At 44.6% G+C, this 24110-nt stretch overlaps 1 protein-coding gene across 7 annotated transcripts in view; it reads left to right on the top strand.

Annotated features, from left to right (window-relative positions):
- CSMD3 (CUB and Sushi multiple domains 3) overlaps positions 1-24110 on the top strand; it is a 2007504-nt gene that overhangs the window by 959150 nt on the left and 1024244 nt on the right. For all 7 annotated transcript variants that reach the window (XM_075352941.1, XM_075352934.1, XM_075352935.1 and 4 more), the window contains one exon: positions 8168-8289. In XM_075352941.1, the coding sequence (XP_075209056.1) occupies positions 8168-8289 (122 nt within the window). The remainder of the gene's footprint in view (positions 1-8167; positions 8290-24110) is intronic.

Consider the following 24110-nt stretch of genomic DNA (forward strand, 5'->3'; position numbering starts at 1 on the left):
AAACTAGGGTTTTCCTAGATCCTGTTAAAGAGGTTGTCCACTACAAGGACAACCCCTTTCTGATTCAATGTGTATCCCCCAGTTAAAAATAAAACAGCCTATTATCACCTCCACAGCCGGCGCAGTTCCAGTGGTCCTACTTGATGTTGACATCACCCATGACCTGCGTTCAAACAGAGCCAGCATCTGTCTCCCTGCTTTTGGACACTGGAGCAATCAAAAGGAAGTAAGCAGCATCCGCATTGCTCACTTCCTGTTGATTAGCTCATTTATCCAAAGGCAAAGAAACAGAATCCAGTGCTGATTGGATGTGTGGCTCACATGACGTCACAATGTCACGTAAGCTCCAGCACCGGAAGACCTGGCACCTCTGGAACCATGCCGGCCATGGAGGTGAGTATAAGCTTTTTTCTTACCTGTGGAAAGATGTGGAATCAGAAGAGGTTGTCCTAGTAGTGGACAGCCCCTTTAAGTTGTTAAGTGCTAGTACAAAGTCAGTCCATTACACTCATTTTGATTTGCCTTATTTCTGATATCATCAGGAGATATCCATATACAGTAGCTCAGATATACATTTTCTAAATGCAGTTTTAATATTTCTGTGCACTATCTATTGCATCCTTACAAATAAAAAAAATATTCGCAATGCACAAATAATGAAAACAAATTATTGAATGTCATGCCCAACCAATGAAATTGGTGCATCGTGGAACAGTTCCTTAATTACTTTTAAATAATGTTGTAAATAAATCCACTGTCATATTGTAAAGCAGATGGCATTGACAAACTTTGTTGCATTTTATGCATATTAAAAAGATGATGTGGTATTCAATTTTTATTTAGAAATCCCTTATGAATTTTCCGGTAGAAATAGAAATCACTAGCATTTGCATATTTACATAGCCATCAAAGTAAATATGTGACAAAACAAGAACAAGGATATAATAATATTGTAAATGATAGTTTCAATATTTAATGCAAAGAGCTATTAACCCACGTAATCGGATAAAAAATGTGGTAGCCATCAGAAAATCCAATCTGTTCATAAGGAAACGAAAAAGAATTGCCTGGACAAACGATTTTGATGCCAGAATTTACAGTGATTTTGTTCTATGATTGCTGCTCGAGCAGTATATAGCAGTTTGCCAGACATATAGTGTTGTTTTTTATTTATTTTTTATCCTTTTTAGTTGAAACATTGTTAATTAGTGGTCATTTTATGCCTCTTTCCTCCAAACCTTGAAGCTGAACTGAGAATTGTTTTATTATACTGGATAACAAAAAATTAAAAGTTCCAGAACTTTCTACTCAACTGAAAAAAATACTTTAGTCAATGGTGAATATAACATCTAAACAGCACAATTGAGGAATTTAATGATTTTCCTAAATTATATATTTATGGTCTTTCCTTGGCTGAGGCTAGCAATATCAGATTGGATGAGTCTGAAATATCATTTAGTCAGTTGTTTGAAGGTAAAGAAACACTTAGACCTAAGCCACACGGCGAGAAAATCGCTGTGAGTGGAGTGCGATAAAACATCGCATTCCACTCGGACCAATTCTAGCCTTTGTGTCAGCGCACATGTGCGATTATTTTCTCAGCCCTAATCAGATCCAGAAAACAATTGCAGCATGCTGCGATTGTAATGCGAGACTCGTTTCTCTTGCACCCATTAAAGTGAAAGGGGCGAAAAAAAAATTGCACTGCACTTGCGGTACACCGGTGTACCGTGCGTGCAGAGTGAGAATCGCAATAGCCGGCTACGGAGGAGAGAGGGAGAGAAATCCCTCCCCTCCTCAGAGCCGGCCTGCCCCTCCTCAGTGCTGACCCGCCCCTCCTGAGAGCCGGCCCGCCCCCCGCAGCTGATGTCCGCTCGCACGGTCGGACCGCAGTCGCAGGGATACTAGCATGACACGGCTCCTGCTGTGCTGCCAGCGCGAGCAGAGTGTCATGCGAGCATCGCACTAGTGCCCTGTGTGGCTCCAGCCTTATGTGAGTTATGTGGTACCTTCAGTGTTTTCATTGCTCTGTCAAACTGCACATCATCTTCTAAGTTGCACCAATGACTTTTTATTTTTGCCTGTTTGAGTTTTTGATTAAGGTTTTAAAAGCACCTTTTTGTGTATATGCAACTTATGGCTAGTGATGAGTGAATATATTAAGCACTATTCGTTATTCGCATGAATATTAAGGTATTCGAAATATTCGTTAATCATTGAATATTGAGTATTTTGGTATTTACTTCTTGAGTTGCAACCCCCCTCACTGCATGTTTGGCACCTGAATTTCAGCCACTAAACACACAGGGATTGCCTGCTCATCACAGTAATGCCTAAGCATCTTTCTACTGGCATTATTGTGATTGGCAGGTAGAGTGAAAAGAAAAATGATGTGTGGTCCATTGCCTATTTGTGATAACCAGCACAGTTAAAGTGGACAGTTGGGGACTGGTATTCTCAAACTCTGAAGGTTCATGGTTATTGGGCCCTCCCCAGTCTAAAAATATCAGACTGCAGCTGTCCCACAATTGGCACATCCATTGGATGTGCAAATTGTTGCTCTTAACTGGGCTAATCCTGATTGCCCTGGTGAGGAGGCAATCACAGTAATATATTGGGTTGTTGTCAGCTGGGATTTGTCAAAAATCCCTGAAACACGCTGGGTTCAAATTGCTGTGAGCCCTGATCGTAGGCACGCAGTTTAATTGTAAAAAAATTATGCTCATTTTCATGGTCTTGGGATTAATTGTTTGATGATCCAATGTAACAAAAACAGCACCAGATGTCACTTTCCTTTCTTGATTTCAAGAAGACAGAAAGTTGAAGGAGTTTTGGCGACATTGAACCTAGGATCCACCTGATTATCAAAGAACTTGTTTCCAAAAGTAAAAATGAGTGACAATAACACAAGACAGGCATTGTGGTATGATTTAATGATTAATAAGTGAGATCAATGGGAATTGTCAAGTAATTCACATTAAAAGGATAATTGTAACACATTAAAATAGGACTGTATCATTCCTGCCTGCAGAGAATAACACAAAATAGATGATTCAGACTTGTATGAAAGCAATGAAGTCATAAACTTCAATCATATAATTAAAAACATATTACCTAGTAATTACTGCTTAATTAGCAGAGAGGATCTAATATTGTTCTCCATAGAGGGCACATGTTAAGCTGGCCTAAAGAAAAAACAGAATAAATATATTTCTCTCCTTTATGATTACCCACATGCATTAAAAATGCAAAACTTTAAACTAAGGGATTGGTGCAGTTGAGTTTCATGAGTAGGAAGAGCGCCTCCTTAATAAGCGTTAACTATACAGATATATTTTTCTAAATGTCTACACTATTTTTGTAACTTTCAGAACAGAATTTGTGTTATGCCCCCTCGCTTAACATTACATTAAAAATCAGTCCTCCGATTTGGTGACACACTGCAGTTCTGCACCCTTCAAGTTTTGTATCCAATTGGTCTTTACTAAATGACTACCCTGTATTTACTCAATACATCCTAATAGACAATATTAAAATGTGTTTTCAAAACCCGTCAACTCCTACGATGGAGTCTCAATAAAATTGAACTAATGAACTAAATTAAATTTATATAGTGAATACGTTATTGTATTAAACCTTAAGGGTGCTTTATATGCTGCAACATCGCTAGCGATCGAACCCGCCCCTGTCGTTTGTGCGTCACAGGCAAATCGCTGCCCGTGGCAAACAAAATCGGTAGTGCGCATCACACATACTTACCTGCCTAACAACGTCGCTGTGGCCGACGAACAACCTCTTTTCTAAGGGGGCGGTTCGTGCGGCGTCACAGCGACGTCACACAGCAGGCAACTAATAGAAGCGGAGGAGCAGAGAGCAGCCGCATGAAGGTCACTCCCACCTAATTGCTGGAGGACACGCTGTTGTTCGTCGTTCCTGGGGTGTCACACATAGCGATGTGTGCTGCCTCAGGAACGATGAACAACCTGCGTCCTAGAAGATCAACAACATTTTGAAAATGAACGATGTGTCAATGATGAACGATGTGGTGAGTATTTTGGATCGTTAACAGTTGCTCGTACGTATCACACGCAACGATGTTGCTAACGAGGCCGGATGTGCGTCACAAATTCCGTGACCCCAACAACATCCCATTAGCAATGTCATTGCATGTAAACCGGCCTTAAGTGTGAGATATATGCTGCCCTTTCTAAGGAGTTGCCCACTAGTAGGACAAACCCTTTTGATGTCTCATGTTTTTCCCCCAAGTAAAAGAGAAAAGCCTATATTCACTTTTGGTATTGGTGCTGTCATCTCATCTAGAGATGAGCGGTTCCATAGAGGTTCAGTTCACCAGCAACAAATGAGCCTAAACACAGGCTCGAGCTTGACCCAAACCCAAGAGCAAATAACTGATTGGAGTTTGAGTCCCTGCCCACATATAGGCAGCCATAAGCAGATCACTTCTGGGGGAAGGTGGGTGGTATTTTTCAATCAATTTTTTGGGTTGCACACTACATGTAATTGTGCTGTTGTTACCCTCAGTGCGAATCGTTCAAACACTGCAAGCGGCTCGCACAGGGCTGAGTACCAAACGTACCAAAGCACAGCGTTGCTCGCGCGAGCAAAGTTCGCATGTAAAGCTTTCGAATCTTGACTTTTTTAAGCTGGTGTTCAGTTCGAAAAGCGAATCTCAGGTTCGCTCATCTCTTATCTTGTCCAGAGAAAAACAAGCCACCATATAGCGTCATCAGTTAAATAGTAAAAAGCTATAGCTCTCAGAATACAGTAATGGAAAAACATTTTTTTTCTAAAAAACTATTTTCATGGTGTAAAAGCGGCAGGAGTTTGGAAACTATACCCCACCATTGTGGGGTATAGTTTCCAAAATGGTGTCAATTCTGTTATTTTTATTACTCTTGACATGGTATTCGCTATCCATTAAAGCTAATTTTGCATTTCAAAGACAGATGGTGTTATTTCTCTGCCATTCACTCAAACAGTATTTGCCACCACATATGGGATATGTGAAAAAGCACAACAAATTGTATGGTGCATTTTATTGTGTTCCCCTTGTGAAAGTGCAAAATTTGGGGCTCAAGTAATTTTTTGTGGGAAAAACTGAAATTTTCATTTTACCTTCCATATTGCTTTTGCTGCTGTGAAGCACCTAAAAGGTTAATACATTTCTTGATTGTTCTTTTGAGTAGATTAAGAGGTACAGTTTTAGAATTGTGTCACTTTTGGATACTTTTTGTCTCATCGCCCTCTCAAAGTCACTTTAAATGAGATGTGGTCCCTAAAAAATGGTTTTGTAAATTTTGCGGAAATTCGAGAAGTTGCTGATAAACGTCTATCCCTTTTAACTTCCTAACAAAAAATATTATGTTTCAAAAATTGTGCTGATGTAAAGTAGACATGTGGGAAATGTTATTTATTAACTTTTAGTGTAATATAACTCTCTGGTTTAATGGCATAAAAATTCAAAGTTTAAAAATTGGGAAATTTTCAAAATATTCTACAAATTTCCAATATTTTCACAAATAAACGGAAAAAGTATTATCCTAATTTACCACTAACAGGAAGTACAATATGTCACAAAAAATGGTCTCAGAATAAGTGGGATCCATTGAAGCGTACCAGAGTTATTACCTCATAAATTGACTGGTCAGAATAGTTTATTGATTCTTCTAATACACCTTTACAATACTTGAGCTGTAATATTTGAAACAATTATCATGGATTCCTCAGACTATGACAGATGCTGAAATGAAAATTTCAATTTAAATGCAGACTTTAAAAATCTCATTCCTCATATTCATGCTAGTATTAATATAATCGAGATGTAGCTGGACAAACAGACTGCAACGCATCTGGTCTACATCATATTAGCCATTTAATTTTTAGAGTTTTATATTTCTGTATTTAACCATTATATTTGAGAATATCTAAAAATTATTTTTATATTATTATTATTATTATTATTATTATTATTATTATTATTATTATTATTGTTATTACTACTATCATTTATAGCATCATTTATTCCATGGTTCTTTACATGTGAAAAGCAGTATACATAATAAAAAAAGTACAATAATCATGAACAATACAAAACACAGACTGGTACAGGAGGAGAGAGGACCCTGTCCACGAGGGCTCACAGTCTACAGGGGATGGGTGAAGATACTGTAGGTTAGGAACCTCTACGGGAGAGCTCACAGTCTACAAGGGATGGGTGAGATACAGTAGGTGAGGACCCTGTCCACAAGGGCTCACAGTCTACAGGGAATGGGTGAGGATACAGTAGGTGAGGAACCTGCCAACGAGGGCTCACAGTCTACAGGGGATGGGTGAGGATACAGTAGGTGAGTAACCTACACGGGAGAGATCACAGTCTACATGGGATGGGTGAGGATACAGTAGGTGAGGACCCTGCCCACGAAGGCTCACAGTCTACATGGGATGGGTGAAGATACAGTAGGTGAAGAACCTGCACGGGAGGGCTCACAGTCTACAGGGAGTGGGTGAGGATACAGTAGGTGAGGAACCTGCCCATGAGGGATCAAAGTCTACAGGAGATGGATGAAGATACAGTAGGTGAGGGTAAATCTGGTCATGCAATGGTATATGTTGCTATGCATCTTTGGGCAGTTGGTCAAATTTAAGCAGTTTACTTGTTCAAGTGCCATAGCCCTGAATCCAGTCTTCTGCTTTCTTGGGTCTTTTCTCTCCTTTGGCACATGACAACCTCTTCAGACATCTTCAATTTGTACCAAGGCTTACAGCATTGAATAGGTACTGGATGGTAGGTTTTTAGTATGATAAGTGGGTGACAAGGTGAGTATTATATTTTTAAACCCTTTTCCCAGATCTCTAAAGTTCAGCTGTCATGATCAAGGACTGGTATTCCCCGCTGCAGAGTTTCCCAGACCTGGCCTGGTCATGTCAGGGGTTAACTCCCATCAGCCTCATTCTAGTTTCAGGAGACACTATATCTGGTTGCTGCAGCTGCATTCCTGTGTTGGTTTTGCTCTCAAGCCTGTGACTGGCTCCGGTGAGCTTTCCTGTTTGATCTGACTCCTTGATACCATGCCCTGACCTGTAACCTACTCCGTTCGTCCATGTGTCCCAGTCCCTGACTTCCCGCTCTTGTCAGTTGTTTACCCATCCTGCTTCATCCTCCTTCCCATGTTTGTGTCTCCTAACCCTCCGGTCTTGTCTTCTGTTCCCTATGCCCTTTGTCTTCCCCTGTGCATACCTGATCTCCCAGCATCCGACTTTGGTTCTGTTTTCTGACCTGATTTTGATCCTCCCTTTGCAGTGACTTGGCTTTCCGGCTAGACCCTGACTGCTTGACTAATCTATTGCCCCCTGGTGGTTCACCTGTGAACTGCCGGCTGAAGTTACTCTGCTGTACTTCAGCCTCCTTTCTGTTACAGTGTTACTTTGACTCTCCTTCACTGCTCTGCTGCCACCTAGTGAGGAATACACTGTACTACATCTTACCAGCCCTTTGTACAGCGTGACATTAGCAAAGCTTAACAAGTTGGAAAAAAATTGGATCCAATGGAATCGGAATTTATTTTGAAAATTCAAGGTGAATTCAAATCACCTCAAACAAATTTGCTCATAATTCATCTCTGCTGTTTATATAATACAATTAGGTTAATTTGGATTAATTAGCATGAAGCTAATTAGACCTATTATATACATTTAATTTAAGGATATTGATCAGTTTATCGGTATAAGATAGCAATGTTAATTTGTACAATTGTTATTTTATATTACTCGAAGATAATTTTTTTGTAAGCTTCTCTTCGTCCAGATTCATTTTTCCTAAAGCAAATATGTAGAGGTGATCTGCTTTTGCAAACTGGCTGTCCACACATGAATGCTGAAAAAGGGAAAACATTTAATACGACATAATAGAAGTTAATGGACACTACAGATTTAATGATGGGTTGTTTTTGTTGCTAAATTTATGATGTTCAACTTACTCTTTGCTAAATTTATTATTGTGACTCTATATAAATTAGGGTAAATTGTCAATTATGCCATGATGCACCCTCCACATCATGTTCATTCTTTTGAAATATAATTTGTCTGGATGATTTTTTTTTCTATTACTTTTTTTCACTAATTAATAATTTTTCTCTTTTATTTTCAGTAAAAACATGTGGCTCTAATCTCCAAGGTCCAGGTGGCACATTCACATCTCCTAATTTTCCATTTCAATATGACAGTAATGCCCAGTGTGTCTGGGTGATCACAGCAGAAAATCCTAACAAGGCAAGTAGCTATATTATCTATCTATCTATCTATCTATCTATCTATCTATCTATCTATCTATCTATCTATCTATCTATCTATCCATCCCTCTATCTATCTATCTATCCCTCTATCTATCTATCCCTCTATCTATCTATCTATCCATCCCTCTATCTATCTATCTATCTATCCCTCTATCTATCTATCTATCTATCTATCCCTCTATCTATCTATCTATATATCCCTCTATCTATCTATCTATCTATCTATCTATCTATCTATCCATCCCTCTATCTATACATTATCAATCTGTCTATCCATCTATCTATCATCTATCAATCTATCTATACATTATCTATCCATCCATCCATCCATCCATCCATCCATCTATCTATCTATCTATCTATCTATCTATCTATCTATCCATTATCTATCTATCATCTATCTATCAATGAAATGAAGTAATGAAGCAACATCAGTATCAATATCATCAGATATACGCTTTTAAAGGTTTGGATAATAAGTTATTATTGGCTAATCTAAAGAGGATGACCAATATTACTTGACCCCAATAAAACATTTTCTGTCAAGTAGTAGGAACAGAAATATTAAAGTAATTGTTGGGTCATATCCATCACCTCGGAGACTAATGGTTCTTATTTACGTAAATACATTCCTTGGAGAATCCGACATTATGTCTATCATTTTAGAAGACTGAGCTTCTAACTTTTTGTGAATATTTTATGAATCCATGCTGATTTTTTCCATTATTATAGTAATTTTTCAATTTCAGAATTTGACTTACACTGAATTAGCGAACTCAGATGGACTTAATCCGGACATTTCCAGCCAACATACATTGGTTCCACTATTTTTGTAAGAATAATTGACGATATGTTGTTGCTTTTATTCTCATCCGTACACTTGCAGGCTCCGACCTTACATATAATCCAGTTTAAGATTACGTCATCTTGATATGACAGTATGAAGCGCCAATCCATGTCAATGTTATACAAGCCTTCTCATCATCAACAGATTCTTCAAAGTAGGGTGTTGAACTTTTTTATTATGGAATTCAAGAATAAATCTACTAGTTGTTACAACATGTCTTACTAATAACAACCATTGTTGGAAATTTTGGACTTGATGAATGAAACAAGGCTGGAGGAAGATTTGATGACTTTTATCAACTGTCCACCTGAACGCCTTCATGCAATAATCACAAATGGAGACTCTACATATGAACATCACCGAATGGGACCTATAAGAATCAGAATGACAACATTTGTGTTTGTCAAAGAGGGAGGTCATCAATGATTAATGCAAAAACAAGGCCAGGAGCACACTGTGGAACTAATCATGAACTTTTGATAGCAAATATTAGAGTCAAGCATCGCAAATGGACTAGACAAAGGTTGTTTTCCCACTTCAATTTGACCAACACACCTCAATTTTTTGAGATGGTCTGCAAAATAAATTTATATCACTCGAAATGGATGAAACAAAACCTGACTAATTATTAGTGATGAGCGAGTATGCTTGTCACTACTCGGTACTCGCACGAGTATCACTGTACTCGGGCTACTTGGCGGGGACCGAGTAATCTCGCGATACTCGTGCTGTACTCGTGGTCTTCATCCCTGCATGTTGGCGCTCTTTTGAGAGCCAGCCCTCATGCAGGGATTGGCTGGCAGACCACTGCAATGCCACAGCCCTGTTAGTTGTGGAATTGCAGTGATTGGCCGGCCTGCAGAGCGTGACCGAGCCTTTATACCGGTGGGCGCGCTGTGCTCTGCACACAGCCATCCAGACAGTCAGTGCAGGGAGAGTGTTGCTGCTTCAGGGAAAGGTTTGCGGCCCTTTATAGTTATTTCCGTAGCAGGGCTGCAAACAGTGTGACCAGAAGTCCTTCTCAGGACTATTGTAGTTGTATACAGGCAGGCAGGGTATAGCCAGGTCGGAGTACAGGAGCAGAGTCCTTCTCAGGACTATTGTTGCTGTATACAGGCAGGGCAGGCAGGGTATAGCCAGGTCGGAATACAGGCTAGTGACCAGAAGAGTCCTTTCAGGACTATTGTAGCTGTATACAGTAAGTCAGGGTATATAGCCATTCCTAGTGGTGACCGTATATCAGCCTTCATCATATCTGGGGCTGGTGTACACAGTCTAAAACAGTCCTGATAATGTCAGACTTCTCAGTAATTGTCGCTCCTAAAAACCTGTTAGGTTCTTAGTGCGTCCGTGCTTGCATTTAAAAACCGCACGTGTGTGCCTGTCGGTGGCAGCGTACAGGTGCACGTTTTTCACAAACTAGTATATAACACACAAGTCTAGTGAATAATACACGTCAGCAGTGTCTGATAGTGTCAAACTTCTCAGTAATTGTCGCTCCTAAAAAACCTGTTCGGTTCTTATTGCGTCCGTGCTTGCATTTAAAAACCGCATGTGTGTGGCAGTCGGTGGCAGCGTACAGGTGCACTTGTGTGCGTTTTGCACAAACTAGTATATAACGCACAAGTCTAGTGAATAATACACGTCAGCATTGTCTAATAGTGTCAAACGTCTCAGTAATTGTTGCTCCTAAAAACCTGTTAGGTTCTTATTCCGTCCGTGCTTGCATTTAAAAACTGCACGTGTGTGGCAGTCGGTGGCAGCGTCAGGCTCCACATTGTCCCTGTATAGAGACGTGCATGATGGCCTGTAAACCTGAAGTGCCCATTGTAAGGAAGTGGGTCTATTGTAGTATAGCCCTTTGGCAGGGCAGCCAAAAAATGGGAGGCTCCACATTGTCCCTGGATAGAGACGTGCATGAGAGCCTCAAAACATTGTTCCCATTGCAAAGGAGCGGGTCTCCTGTCGTTGTAATGCCCATTCTGAAAGAATGGTCGAAAAAATTTACCACTGGGGGTATACCTGAAACAACGGCTTAACTATTGTAACGGTCATCATGGTGGCGCATGAGGAGAAGGAGGAGCAGTCCAGCGATTAGCCAAAGTCCAGAAGTGTGTACCCATGGGTGAGTGGAGGTACATGGCAAATTCCCGTTACAAACTTTAAATTCCGCTGTCATTTGCTGGTGAAGTCTGGCCCAATCCAACCCTTGTTCATCTTGATCAGAGTCAGCCTGTCAGCATTTTCAGTTGACAGGCGGGTGCGTTTATCTGTAATGATTCCACCTGCGGCACTAAAAACACGCTCTGACAAAACGCTAGCGGCAGGGCAGGCCAGGACTTCCAAGGCGTAGAGAGCCAATTCATGCCACGTGTCCAGCTTGGATACCCAATAATTGTAAGGCACAGAGGAATGTCGGAGTACAGTTGTTCAATCTGCAAGGTACTCCTTGAGCATCTGGGCAAACTTAGAATTTCTTGTGGCACTACCCCGCACCTCAGGGGATGTGGTATGTGAGGGGCTGAGAAAACTGTCCCACATCTTAAAGACTGTTCCCCTACCTCTGGCGGATTGGACTTGTGCCCCTCTCGGCTGTACGCCTTGGTTGTCCACTGATTCCTGACCTATGCCACTAGCGTTTTGTGAGGGAAATGCTTTGCCTACTTCCGTGACTATGGTCTTCTGGAACTGCTGTATTTTGCCTGACCTCTCCGCCTCGGGAATAAGAGACATAAAGTTCTCCTTTTAGCGTGGGTCTACCAGTGTTACCAACCACTAATGATTGTCGGCCAAGATGTTCTTAACGCGAGGGTCACGAGACAGGCAGCTTACCATAAAGTCAGCCATGTGCGCCAGACTCTTAACAGCCATCACTTCAGTATCCTGACCAACACGATGACTGAACATGCTGTCCTCCTCCTCCTCATCATCTACCCTGTCCTCTGGCCAGCCACGCTGAACCGAGGATATGACTGCATGTCATATCCTCAATTTGGCCGGAGAGTTGCTCCATGTCTTCATCCTCCTCCTCGTCATAGTCCTCCACTGCACGTTGTGATGAGACGAGGCTGGGCTGTGTGTTATCACCCACACCCACTACTGTTTCTTGCTCCAACTCATCGCGCTCCGCCTGCAATGCATCATGTTTGTTTTTGAGCAGAGACCATTTTAGAAGGCAGAGAAGCGGTATGGTGATGCTAATAATGTCGTCATCGCCGCTCACCATCTTGGTGGAGTCCTCAAAGTTTTGGCGGATGGTACATAGGTCGGACATCCGTCTCCACTCCTCAGGTGTTATGTGTGGAGTTTGACCCATTTCCCGATGGCTTAGGTGATGCAGGTACTCAACAACTGCCCTCTTCTGCTCACATATCCTGACCAACATGTGCAGAGTTGAATTCCAACGCGTGGGGACATCACACACCAGTCTGTGAGCCGGAAGATGCAAACGGTGCTGAAAGCCGGCAAGGCCGGCTGAAGCAGTAGGTGACTTTCGAAAATGTGCAGACAGGTGGCGAACTTTTACCAGCAGATCAGACAGCTCTGGGTATGACTTTAGAAACCGCTGAACCTTGAGGTTGAGCACATGGGCCACGCATGGAACATGTGTCAGCTGGCCTCGCCTCAAAGCTGCCACCAGGTTCCGGCCATTGTCACACATTACCTTTCCTGGCTTTAGGTTCAGAGGTGTGAGCCAGTGATCTGCCTGCTGTTTCAGAGCTGTCCACACCTCTTCTGCATTGTGGGGTTTGTCACCTATGCAGATTAGCTTCAGCACAGCCTGTTGCCGCTTCGCCGAGGCAGTGCTGCAGTGCTTCCAGCTTGGGACTGGTGTGGAGGGTAAAGTGGATGAGGATGCGCAGGAGGAGGAGGAGGCTGAGGAGCATGATATTCCGGAGCTGTAGAGTGTAGGTGAAACCCTGACTGAGGTAGGGCCTGCAAACCTTGGTGTGGGAAGGACGTGTTCCGTCCCTCGCTCAGACTGGGTCCCAGCTTCCACAATATTAACCCAGTGTGCCGTCAACGAGATGTAGCGGCCTTGCCCACAAACACTTGTCCACGTGTCTGTGGTTAGGTGGACTTTGGCTGAAACAGCATTGTTCAGGGCACGTGTGATGTTTTGTGACACGTGGTTATGCAATGCGGGGACGGCACACCGGGAGAAATAGTGGCGGCTGGGGACCGAGTAACGTGGGACAGCTGCCGCCATCAGTTCGCAGAATGCTTCTGTCTCCACCAGCCTAAAAGGCAACATTTCCAGCGCAAGCAGTCGCGAAATGTTAGCATTTAGAAGTGTGGCATGTGGGGCGTTGGCAGTGTATTTGCGCCTGCGTTCAAAGGTTTGCTGAATGGATAACTGAACGCTGCACTGGGACAAGGACGTGCTTGATGATGGTGTTATATCTGCGTGGGCAACTGCAGGTGCAGGGCCGGAGGAGGCTTGTTCGCGGGCAGCATGGACAGGGGATTGGCTCGCATGCACAACAAGCGAAGACGCAGCAGTGACATCAGCAAGCACTGCTCCTCGACTCTGTTGTACATCCCACAAAGTCGGGTGCTTGGCTGACATGTGCCTGATCATGCTGGTGGTGGTCAGGCTGCTAGTTTTGGTACCCCTGCTGATGCTGGCACGGCAGGTGTTGCAAATGGCCTTTTTAGAATCAACTGGAGCCAACTTAAAAAACTGTCAGACTCGGGAAGACCTAACATTTGTACAGGCACCTTGTGTCGTGTTGTTGTTCCGGGGAACGGTTGCCTGACTTCTGCCTGGGGCCACCACCCTGCTTCTTACTGCCTGTTGGGATGCTACGCCTCCCTCCCCCTGTGCACTGCTGTCCTTGCTCTGCATATCCTCCTGCCAGGTTGGGTCAGTTACTGGATCATCCACCACGTCGTCTACCTCTTCCGCACCCTGCTCCTCCTCCTGACTTCCTGACAATTGTGTCTCATCATCGTCCACCCCTTGTTGAGACACATTGACAACTTCATGAGAACGTGTCTGCTCAAATATTTGGGCATCTGTACATACAATCTCGTCATGACCCACTTCAACAGGAGATGGCGAGAGGCCAGAATGTGTGAATGGAAACGTGAACAGCTCTTCCGAATGTCCGTGGACGTGTACTCGGCCTGGTGGTAGGAAGAAGGATTAGGTTCTGAAATGTGCGGTGCAGTATCACGGCTACTGACACTTGACCATGTGGAAGATAGAGTGTTTGTGGTGGTGCCAATCTGACTGGAAGCATTATCCGCTATCCAACTAACAACCTGTTGACACTGGTCTTGGTTCAAGAGCGGTGTACTGCTGCGGTCCCCAAGAATTTGGGACAGGATGTGCGAGCGAGTAGATGTGGCCCTTTGTTGTGGCGAAATTAGAGCTTGCACACGACCTCGGTCTCTGCCTGCACCACCATCCCGTCCACTTCCTTGTTCGTTGCCAACGCCCTTGCGCATTTTGCAATGCTGTGCTGATGTGTATTCACTAGACTTGTGCGTTATATCCAAGTTTGTGCAAAACGCACACAAGTGCACCTGAACGCTGCCACCAACAGGCACACACGTGCTGTTTTTAAATGCAAGCACGGACGCACTAAGAACCTAACAGGTCTCTATCCAGGGACAATGTGGAGCCTCCCAATTTTTGGCTGCCCTGCCAAAGGGCTATACTACAATAGACCCACTTCCTTACAATGGGCACTTCTGGTTTACAGGCCATCATGCACGTCTCTATCCAGGGACAATGTGGAGCCTCCCAATTTTTGGCTGCCCTGCCAAAGGGCTATACTAAAATAGACCCACTTCCTTACAATGGGCACTTCTGGTTTACAGGCCATCATGCACGTCTCTATCCAGGGACAATGTGGAGCCTCCCAATTTTTGGCTGCCCTGCCTAAGGGCTATACTACAATAGACCCACTTCCTTACAATGGGCACTTCTGGTTTACAGGCCATCATGCACGTCTCTATCCAGGGACAATGTGGAGCCTCCCAATTTTTGGCTGCCCTGCCAAAGGGCTATACTACAATAGACCCACTTCCTTACAATGGGCACTTCTGGTTTACAGGCCATCATGCACGTCTCTATCCAGGGACAATGTGGAGCCTCCCAATTTTTGGCTGCCCTGCCTAAGGGCTATACTACAATAGACCCACTTCCTTACAATGGGCACTTCTGGTTTACAGGCCATCTGTAATACTTATTATATGTTCTGAGGATTTCGATAGCGTAGGGCAATGATCAGCAGAGACGAGTTTTTGATACAAGATGTTTTATAATCTGTAACCACGGTAGATAACAACGGAACAAACACAGCAATACAAATACACCCAATACCTTCCCGAAACGGAGCGGAGGGAATTCCCGGGGCCACGCACCGGACTCCCCCAGGGAGACCACCAGAGCGAACCCCTATACAGGGACTGTCCGGCAATCACCCCGGAAGGCCTAAATGCGCAGCAGCCGGGACACAAGGGGCAAGCGGTAAAAGTCCAGGAGTGTCCGTACGGGATGATTGTCCAGAGTGGTTACGAACCAGAGAGAACCGGGCAGAGTGCTGACCGAAGATGGCAGACGGAATCCAGTCACAGCTTGAGAAACCGGGTAAGGTCCAGAGTCGGTCGGTCGGTAGTCTTTAGGAGGATCCAAAAGCAATCAGGATTAGCAGCAGCAAAGCAGGAGCACACAGCAAGCAGTATACTCAGGCACTGGACTGGGCTGAGAGGCGGCCTTTTAAGCAGCTGGACAGGAAGTAGGGCAACAGAACCTTAAAACTCCATGTTAACTGAGGGCAAGCTCATTCAAAAGAGAACTGGAAAACCTGGAAACCTGACATTACTCCCCCCCCCAGAGACGGCCTCAGGACGGATCAGGGCCCGGCTTGTCCGGGAACCGTCGATGAAACTGAGCGATCTTCCGGGGTGCCCGAATGTTACCCACCGGTTCCCAGGAATCGTCCTCGGGGGCGTACCCCTGCCAACGTACCAGATATTGAAGCCGACGACGATGGAGCCGGGAGTCAATAATGTCCTCAACCACGAACTGCTCCTCGCCGTCGACCATCACAGGCGGAGGAGGAGGCACAACACGACCACGAAACGTATTATGGGAGACAGGTTTGAGGAGAGACACATGAAAGACCGGGTGTACCTTTAGATGGTGCGGCAACCGTAGCCGACAGGCCACAGGGCTCACGATCCCGGTGATCTTAAATGGACCGATGAATTTTTGTCCCAGCTTCTGCGAAGGAACACCCAATCTCAGGTTTTTGGTGGACAACCATACAGAGTCCCCTACCTTGTACATGGGTGCCGGTTTTCGGTGAGTGTCGGCCGACCTCTTGTAACGCTCCTGGGCCGTAGCCACAGTGTCCTTCAGAACCTCCAGATTTTGTCGTAGCTCTGTCAATCTGTCCTCCACCGCTGGCACCGAAACCGCAACCGGTGACCTAGGCAAAACATTCGGATGGTAACCTAAGTTAGCGAAAAAGGGCGTTACCTTAGTGGAGCTGCTCTGAGTGTTGTTATATGAGAACTCCGCCAACGGAAGCATCTTCAACCAATCGTCTTGGAGATGGCTGACATAACATCGAAGGTATTGTTCTAGGGTTTGATTCGTCCGTTCGGTTTGCCCATTTGTCTGAGGATGGTATGCAGAAGACAAACAGACATCAATCTGGAGTGCCGTACAAAACCCCTTCCAGAATCTAGACGTGAACTGCACGCCCCGGTCAGAGATGATCTCGTCTGGTACCCCATGCAATCGGAATACATTCTGGATAAGCAAATCCACTGTCTCTGCGGCTGAGGGAAGACCGGTACACGGAATGAAGTGAGCAGCTTTAGTCAATCGATCTACCACCACTAAAATGGTATTGTGTCCGCATGAGACTGGCAACTCCACAATAAAATCCATGGAGATAGACCCCCAAGGGCGAGATGGCACGGGTAACGGTTGGAGGAGTCCCGTAGGAGCCACACGAGGGACCTTGCACCGGGCACAAACCACACATGAGTGGACATAGTCCTTCACATCCTTTAAGCAAGTAGGCCACCAGAAAAAACGGCTCAGAAATTCTTGCGTCTTCTGTACCCCCCTATGACCAGCCAACACGGAGTCATGGACCAACTTGAGAACCCGAAGTCTTACGGCCTCCGGGACATAAATGCGTCGCTCTCTCAACCACACACCATTCCGAAGAACAAGCGTTACATCATTCGGGGGGGCAGCAAGAAATACGTCACCATCATAGGCCAGCTTGATGTCCTTCCACAAGTCCTGGTCCTGGATTACTCCAACGAAATTGGCATCCGATAACACGGTCTGAGACGGGGTTCCAGGCACGGAGTCCACGGCGTGGATTCGGGACAAGGCATCGGCTTTCCCATTACGTGAACCTGGACGGTATGTAACGACAAAATTGAATTGGTTAAGAAATAGGCTCCAACGGGCTTGCCGTGGAGACAGGCACCTGGCAGACTTCAGAAATTCCAGGTTCCGATGATCTGTGAGTACTATCACTTGCTGCGCGGCTCCCTGTAAGTGGTGTCTCCATTCCTTGAAAGCAGAAATAATCGCCAATAATTCCTTGTCCGCAATGTCGTAGTTCCTTTCTGCAGGGGACAACCGGCGGGAAAAGAAGGCACACGGATGCAAGAGACTCTTGTCCCCGGTCCTTTGAGAAAGAATGGCCCCTAATGCATAGTCGGAAGCGTCGACCTCCACGATAAAGGGAAGTGCGGGATTCGGATGGACTAATATTGGCGCTGAGGTAAAACATACCTTGAGACGATGGAATGCTTCCTGGGCCTGGGCGGACCACACAAACTTCTGTCCTTTCTTGGTTAACAGAGTGATGGGACGGACAATCTCTGAAAAGTTACGGATAAAGCGTCGGTAAAAGTTGGCAAAACCGACAAAGCGTTGTACCTCCTTGATGTTTCCCGGTTCCGGCCAGTCCAGAATGGCTTGTATCTTGCTAGATTCCATGTTTAGTCCCTGAGGAGAGATGACATAACCTAAGAATTGTATTTGTGAGCAGTGGAACTCGCATTTCTCCAGATTAATGTACAGGTGGTTATCCCTCAGACGGGTAAGTACGGTCTTGACGTGCTCCTGGTGTTCCTGTAGAGAATCAGAAAAGATTAGGATATCGTCCAGATAGATCACCATGAATTGGTCCATGATATCCCTAAAAATATCGTTAACAAGATGTTGAAATGCTGCGGGAGCGTTACAAAGTCCAAAAGGCATCACTAGGTACTCAAAATGTCTGTACCGACATCGGAACGCGGTCTTCCACTCGTCTCCGGGACGTATACGAAGCAGATTATATGCCCCACGGAGGTCCAATTTGGTGAATATTTTTGCCTGTTGGACCCTCTCCAATAGCTCAGGAATCAACGGTAACGGATACCGGTTCCGGATGGTTATTTTATTCAGTTCCCGGTAGTCAATACAGGGTCTCAGAGTCCCCTCTTTCTTTTTCACGAAAAAGATGGGTGCCCCTGCGGGGGAGGTAGACGGACGAATAAATCCCTTGGCTAGGCTTTCATCAATATACTCTTTTAGTGCTGCTAGCTCAGGTGCCGCCAACGGGTAGACATGACCAAACGGAATCTCCGCCCCTGGGAGTAAGTCTATGGGGCAATCATATGGTCTATGCGGGGGAAGTCGGTCGGCTTTTCTTTTGTCGCATATATCAGCGAAGTCACGGTAAACCGGGGGTAAAACAGGTACCTGTACAGTGCTCTCCGTATTTGGTGGTACTGGAACCGGAACAGCTGGACTAATGGTCGGAATATTCTGCGGTGGGAAGGATATTTCCTTAGTTTCCCAATCGATGACCGGATTTGTAGACCGTAGCCACGGAATACCTAAAATAATCGGAAAATGAGGAGATGAAATTAGCATGAAAACAAGGGTCTCCTGCTGACCTGGTTTCATGACGCATTCTAGCGGTACGGTTTCCCGATCGACTGGTCCAGAGATTAACGGAGATCCGTCTACCGTCTCCATGGTAACCGGTGAGGATCTTTGCTGAGTCCGGATACCGTGTTTCCTGGCAAAAGAAGAGTCCATGAAATTTCCCCCTGCCCCAGAGTCTATCATTGCAGAGGTAGGTATTAGCTGTCCCTCCCACCGGATCTGAATGGGGAGCGAGCAATGGGTATATTTCCCTTCCGAGTCCTTCGGTGAGGTTGACATTACAGTCAAGGGAAATACCGCATCCAAGTGTCCACTTGCCTCAGAGATATCGGACTCTGCGTCCGTGTTGTCACACTCTGCCATGGCTGCCAATACCTTATTTGGGCGATTCGGACGTTTCGGGCAGTCGATCAAGAAATGGTCCGATTGACCGCAATAGAAACACAAACGCTCACGGAGCCGGTGTTCGCGACGTTCATTAGTCTCTCGCTTTTGCAGAGAGTCTACTTGCATAGGAACGTCCTCGGCCTCCCGTGGCGTCCTGAGAGCGGGTTCTCTGGAAGGAAATGTAAAGTTGTTTACACGGTTTACAGCCGCCCATTTTTCCTGTCTACGTTCCGTCAAGCGGGTATCAATACGCACACAGTGCTGGAGAAACAGTTCAAAATCCCCTGGAGATTCGGAACGAGCTAACTCGTCCTTGATGGTACCGGACAACCCCTTTCTGAAAACAGACAATAATGCATTGTTTCCCCAGTCGGTGTCTATCACTAACCTCTTAAATTCAGTGGCGTATTCAACGACAGAACGCTTTCCCTGACGTAAGGAAAGGAGAGCCGATTCAGCGGTAGCACGGCGATTCGGATCATCAAACATTTGCGCCATTGCGGTCAGAAAATCATCTAGGTGATTTAAACGGATGTCTCGGTTCTCTATCATAGGATTAGCCCAAGCCAGTGCTCGTGAGGTTAATAACATAATTATACATAACACTTTGGACCGGTCAGAACGGTAATAATCAGCATGTACATCAAAAAACAGTATACATTGGTTCACAAATCCACGAAACTGACCACGGTCACCATTGAAACGGAATGGGGGTAACCTAGGCATACCGGCAGCTGATACGGACGTAGTGGGGCCGGCTTCCTGAGCCTCCACTCTGACTTGCAAATCCTGTATAGCCGGACCCAGTACCTGGTGATCATGGCCCAGCTGTGCCTCCACATCTCTAAGTTTAGTCTGCACCACCTCCATCTCCTGCTGCAAGGAGTTAATCATAGAAAAGAGCTGATCTACTCCTCGTGTCTCAGTCATTGCCCCAGCGAAATCCTCTTTTTTAGGCCTGAGTATAATGTAATACTTATTATATGTTCTGAGGATTTCGATAGCGTAGGGCAATGATCAGCAGAGACGAGTTTTTGATACAAGATGTTTTATAATCTGTAACCACGGTAGATAACAACGGAACAAACACAGCAATACAAATACACCCAATACCTTCCAGAAACGGAGCGGAGGGAATTCCCGGGGCCACGCACCGGACTCCCCCAGGGAGACCACCAGAGCGAACCCCTATACAGGGACTGTCCGGCAATCACCCCGGAAGGCCTAAATGCGCAGCAGCCGGGACACAAGGGGCAAGCGGTAAAAGTCCAGGAGTGTCCGTACGGGATGATTGTCCAGAGTGGTTACGAACCAGAGAGAACCGGGCAGAGTGCTGACCGAAGATGGCAGACGGAATCCAGTCACAGCTTGAGAAACCGGGTAAGGTCCAGAGTCGGTCGGTCGGTAGTCTTTAGGAGGATCCAAAAGCAATCAGGATTAGCAGCAGCAAAGCAGGAGCACACAGCAAGCAGTATACTCAGGCACTGGACTGGGCTGAGAGGCAGCCTTTTAAGCAGCTGGACAGGAAGTAGGGCAACAGAACCTTAAAACTCCATGTTAACTGAGGGCAAGCTCATTCAAAAGAGAACTGGAAAACCTGGAAACCTGACACCATCATGCACGTCTCTATCCAGGGACAATGTGGAGCCTCCCAATTTTTGGCTGCCCTGCCAAAGGGCTATACTAAAATAGACCCACTTCCTTATAATGGGCACTTCTGGTTTACAGGCCATCATGCACGTCTCTATCTAGGGACAATGTGGAGCCTCCCAATTTTTGGCTGCCCTGCCTAAGGGCTATACTACAATAGACCCACTTCTTTACAATGGGCACTTCAGGTTTACAGGCCCTCATGCACGTCTCTATCCAGGGACAATGTGGAGCCTCCCAATTTTTGGCTGCCCTGCCTAAGGGCTATACTACAATAGACCCACTTCCTTACAATGGGCACTTCAGGTTTACAGGCCCTCATGCACGTCTCTATCCAGGGACAATGTGGAGTCTCCCAATTTTTGGCTGCCCTGCCTAAGGGCTATACTACAATAGACCCACTTCCTTACAATGGGCACTTCAGGTTTACAGGCCATCATGCACGTCTCTATCCAGGGACAACGTGGAGCCTCCCAATTTTTGGCTGCCCTGCCTAAGGGCTATACTACAATAGACCCCTTTCCTTACAATGGGCACTTCAGGTTTACAGGCCCTCATGCACGTCTGTATGCAGGGGCATTGGTGAACCTCACAATTTTGGACTGCCCTGGCAAAGGAAAATACTACAAAGACTCACTTCCTCAAAATGGGCACATTAGACTCAAGAGGCATTCATGTACGTCTCTTCTCAGGGACATCGGAGTGCCACACAATGTTTTCACGTAAAATCTTTCATGTAATCTCCAAAAGTAACATACACCAGCTCTATCTCACTATTGGGTATGTGCCCTTAACATTTCCGCCATGAAAATTCATTTTGGTGTCATTTTTGAAGGTTTTCTGGTGAGTCCGTAAAAATGGCGTAAAACGTGGACAAAATTGTTCACAGCTGTGACTTTTGAGTGATAAATGCTTCAAGGGGTCTTCCCCATGCTGTTGCCATGTCATTTGAGCACTCTTCTGAGACTTTTGTGACATTTTTAGGGTTTCTACATGCTGCTGGGGGGTCATTTCATAAAAATACTCGGGTCTCCCATAGGATAACATTGGGCTCGGTGCTCGGGCCGAGTACACGAGTATCTTGGGATGCTCGGCCCGAGCCTCGAGCACCCGAGCTTTTTAGTACTCGCTCATCACTACTAATTATGTAACCATGTAAGGACTATTATTACTGAAGAAGCCAGAAATACAATAAACAAGAGGAAGAAGTGTTTCCTGCAGCCATGGTTAACAGAAGAGACTCTAAAGATCATTGGAGAAGACGAATGCCAAAATCAAAAGGTAACAAGCAGAACACCAACAACACCAGTAAAAGACTAATGAGAGGCATTTGAGCAGACAAAGAACTTTATTACCAAAATATATGTACCGAGATAGAACACAAATATCTGAAAGGCAAGACCAGGAAGGCACCAAAAGATCGAAGAGATAAGACAAAAGTATAAAATTAAGAGTGGCAATGTTGAAAGACACCAGCGGGAACAAATTAAGTGAGCCACAACAGATCAAGGAAAGATAGAAATAATACATTGAGCACCTCTACAAGAACGATTGAGTAGTTTGGGAAGAAACAGAGACTGGAAATGATAGAGAATGGCAAAGTTGTTTCTTCAATAAAGTTTCTGTCAAAAAAACAAAGTACCTGGATGTGACAATATTCCATTAGAGCTAATAAAGTCTTCTGAAGCAGCAGTTGATGTCTTCACACACTTGTGTCAATAGATATGGACAAATGGCAAATGGCCTAAGGACTGGATGAGATTGTGGTTTATTCCTACATTGAATGGAAAAGGCCAAAAATACAACAAGGAGCTTCGACTACAGAAATGTGTTCAACTGTGTTGATCACTAGAAACTTTTGAATACCACGAAGAATATGGCTATGCATCTCATCAGCCTCATAAGGAACCTTTACATCAACCAAGAATCAACAGTCCAAATGCAAAATGGTGACATGGCATGGTTCAAAGTAGAGAAACGCATCAGAAAGTTTGCATCCTGTCACCATTTCTCTTCAATTTATTTGTAGAAGCTAATTTTTGGAAGGCTGGACTTGTCAAAAAAGAGGAAGGGATGAAGTTTGCTGGAGGATTCATCAACAATCTAAAATACGCAGAAGATGCATTATTAATAGCAGCAAGCCTGGATGGCATGAAAGACTTGTTACAGTGTGTCAAGATGGAAATCTCAAACACGAGACTCTTACTCAATGCAAATAAGACAAAGATTTTGACTACTTCCATGTACGATCGGGACACATTTTAGGTGGATCGCGACGAATTGGAAATTACAAAGGACCTTAACCTACTCAAATTAATGATCACTCAAGATGCAGCATCAACACCGGAAGTCAATAGAGGAATAGCTATGGACAAATAAACAATAAAGTTACTGAACAAGGTCTTCAAACTGTGGAACATTACACTGGAGATAAAGACATGACTCATAAATAATCTGGTCTTTTCTATAGTAACATATGGATGCAAAACCTGTATGAAAAAGAAACAAGACAGAAGAAAAATCAACGCCTTTGAAAAGTGATGCTGGAGAAGGATGTTATCAATATTATGGATGGGAAGAATAAACAAATTAATTTTGGAACAAATCAAGCCAGACAGGTCACTCGAAGCAAGTATCACCAAACTACGACTTTCCTACTTTAGGCACATCATACGAAGAGCACAATCACTGTAGAAAGCATCATGGTCAGAAGATTAGTAGGAAGAGGAAGAGCAGCAACCTGATGGCTTGATACAATCAAGATAACAGTGGAGAAGACTCTTATGGACCTATCTAGACTTGCACAAGATTGATCTTACTGCAGAGCGTTCATCTATCAAAATTCCATGGCTCAAGATAGCGTTGAAATAATAATATATTGCTTTGCAAGTAAATGCCAACCCTTGATCTCCTTCTAAGGTCTCACCTTGTATGAAATTAAACTACAGTAACCATGGCAGCCAATTAGATTAATTCTACAGTCAGTTAA

The sequence above is a fragment of the Anomaloglossus baeobatrachus genome, chromosome 6 (genome assembly GCF_048569485.1).
Source record: "Anomaloglossus baeobatrachus isolate aAnoBae1 chromosome 6, aAnoBae1.hap1, whole genome shotgun sequence".
In the NCBI taxonomy this organism is placed as follows: Eukaryota; Metazoa; Chordata; class Amphibia; order Anura; family Aromobatidae; genus Anomaloglossus; species Anomaloglossus baeobatrachus.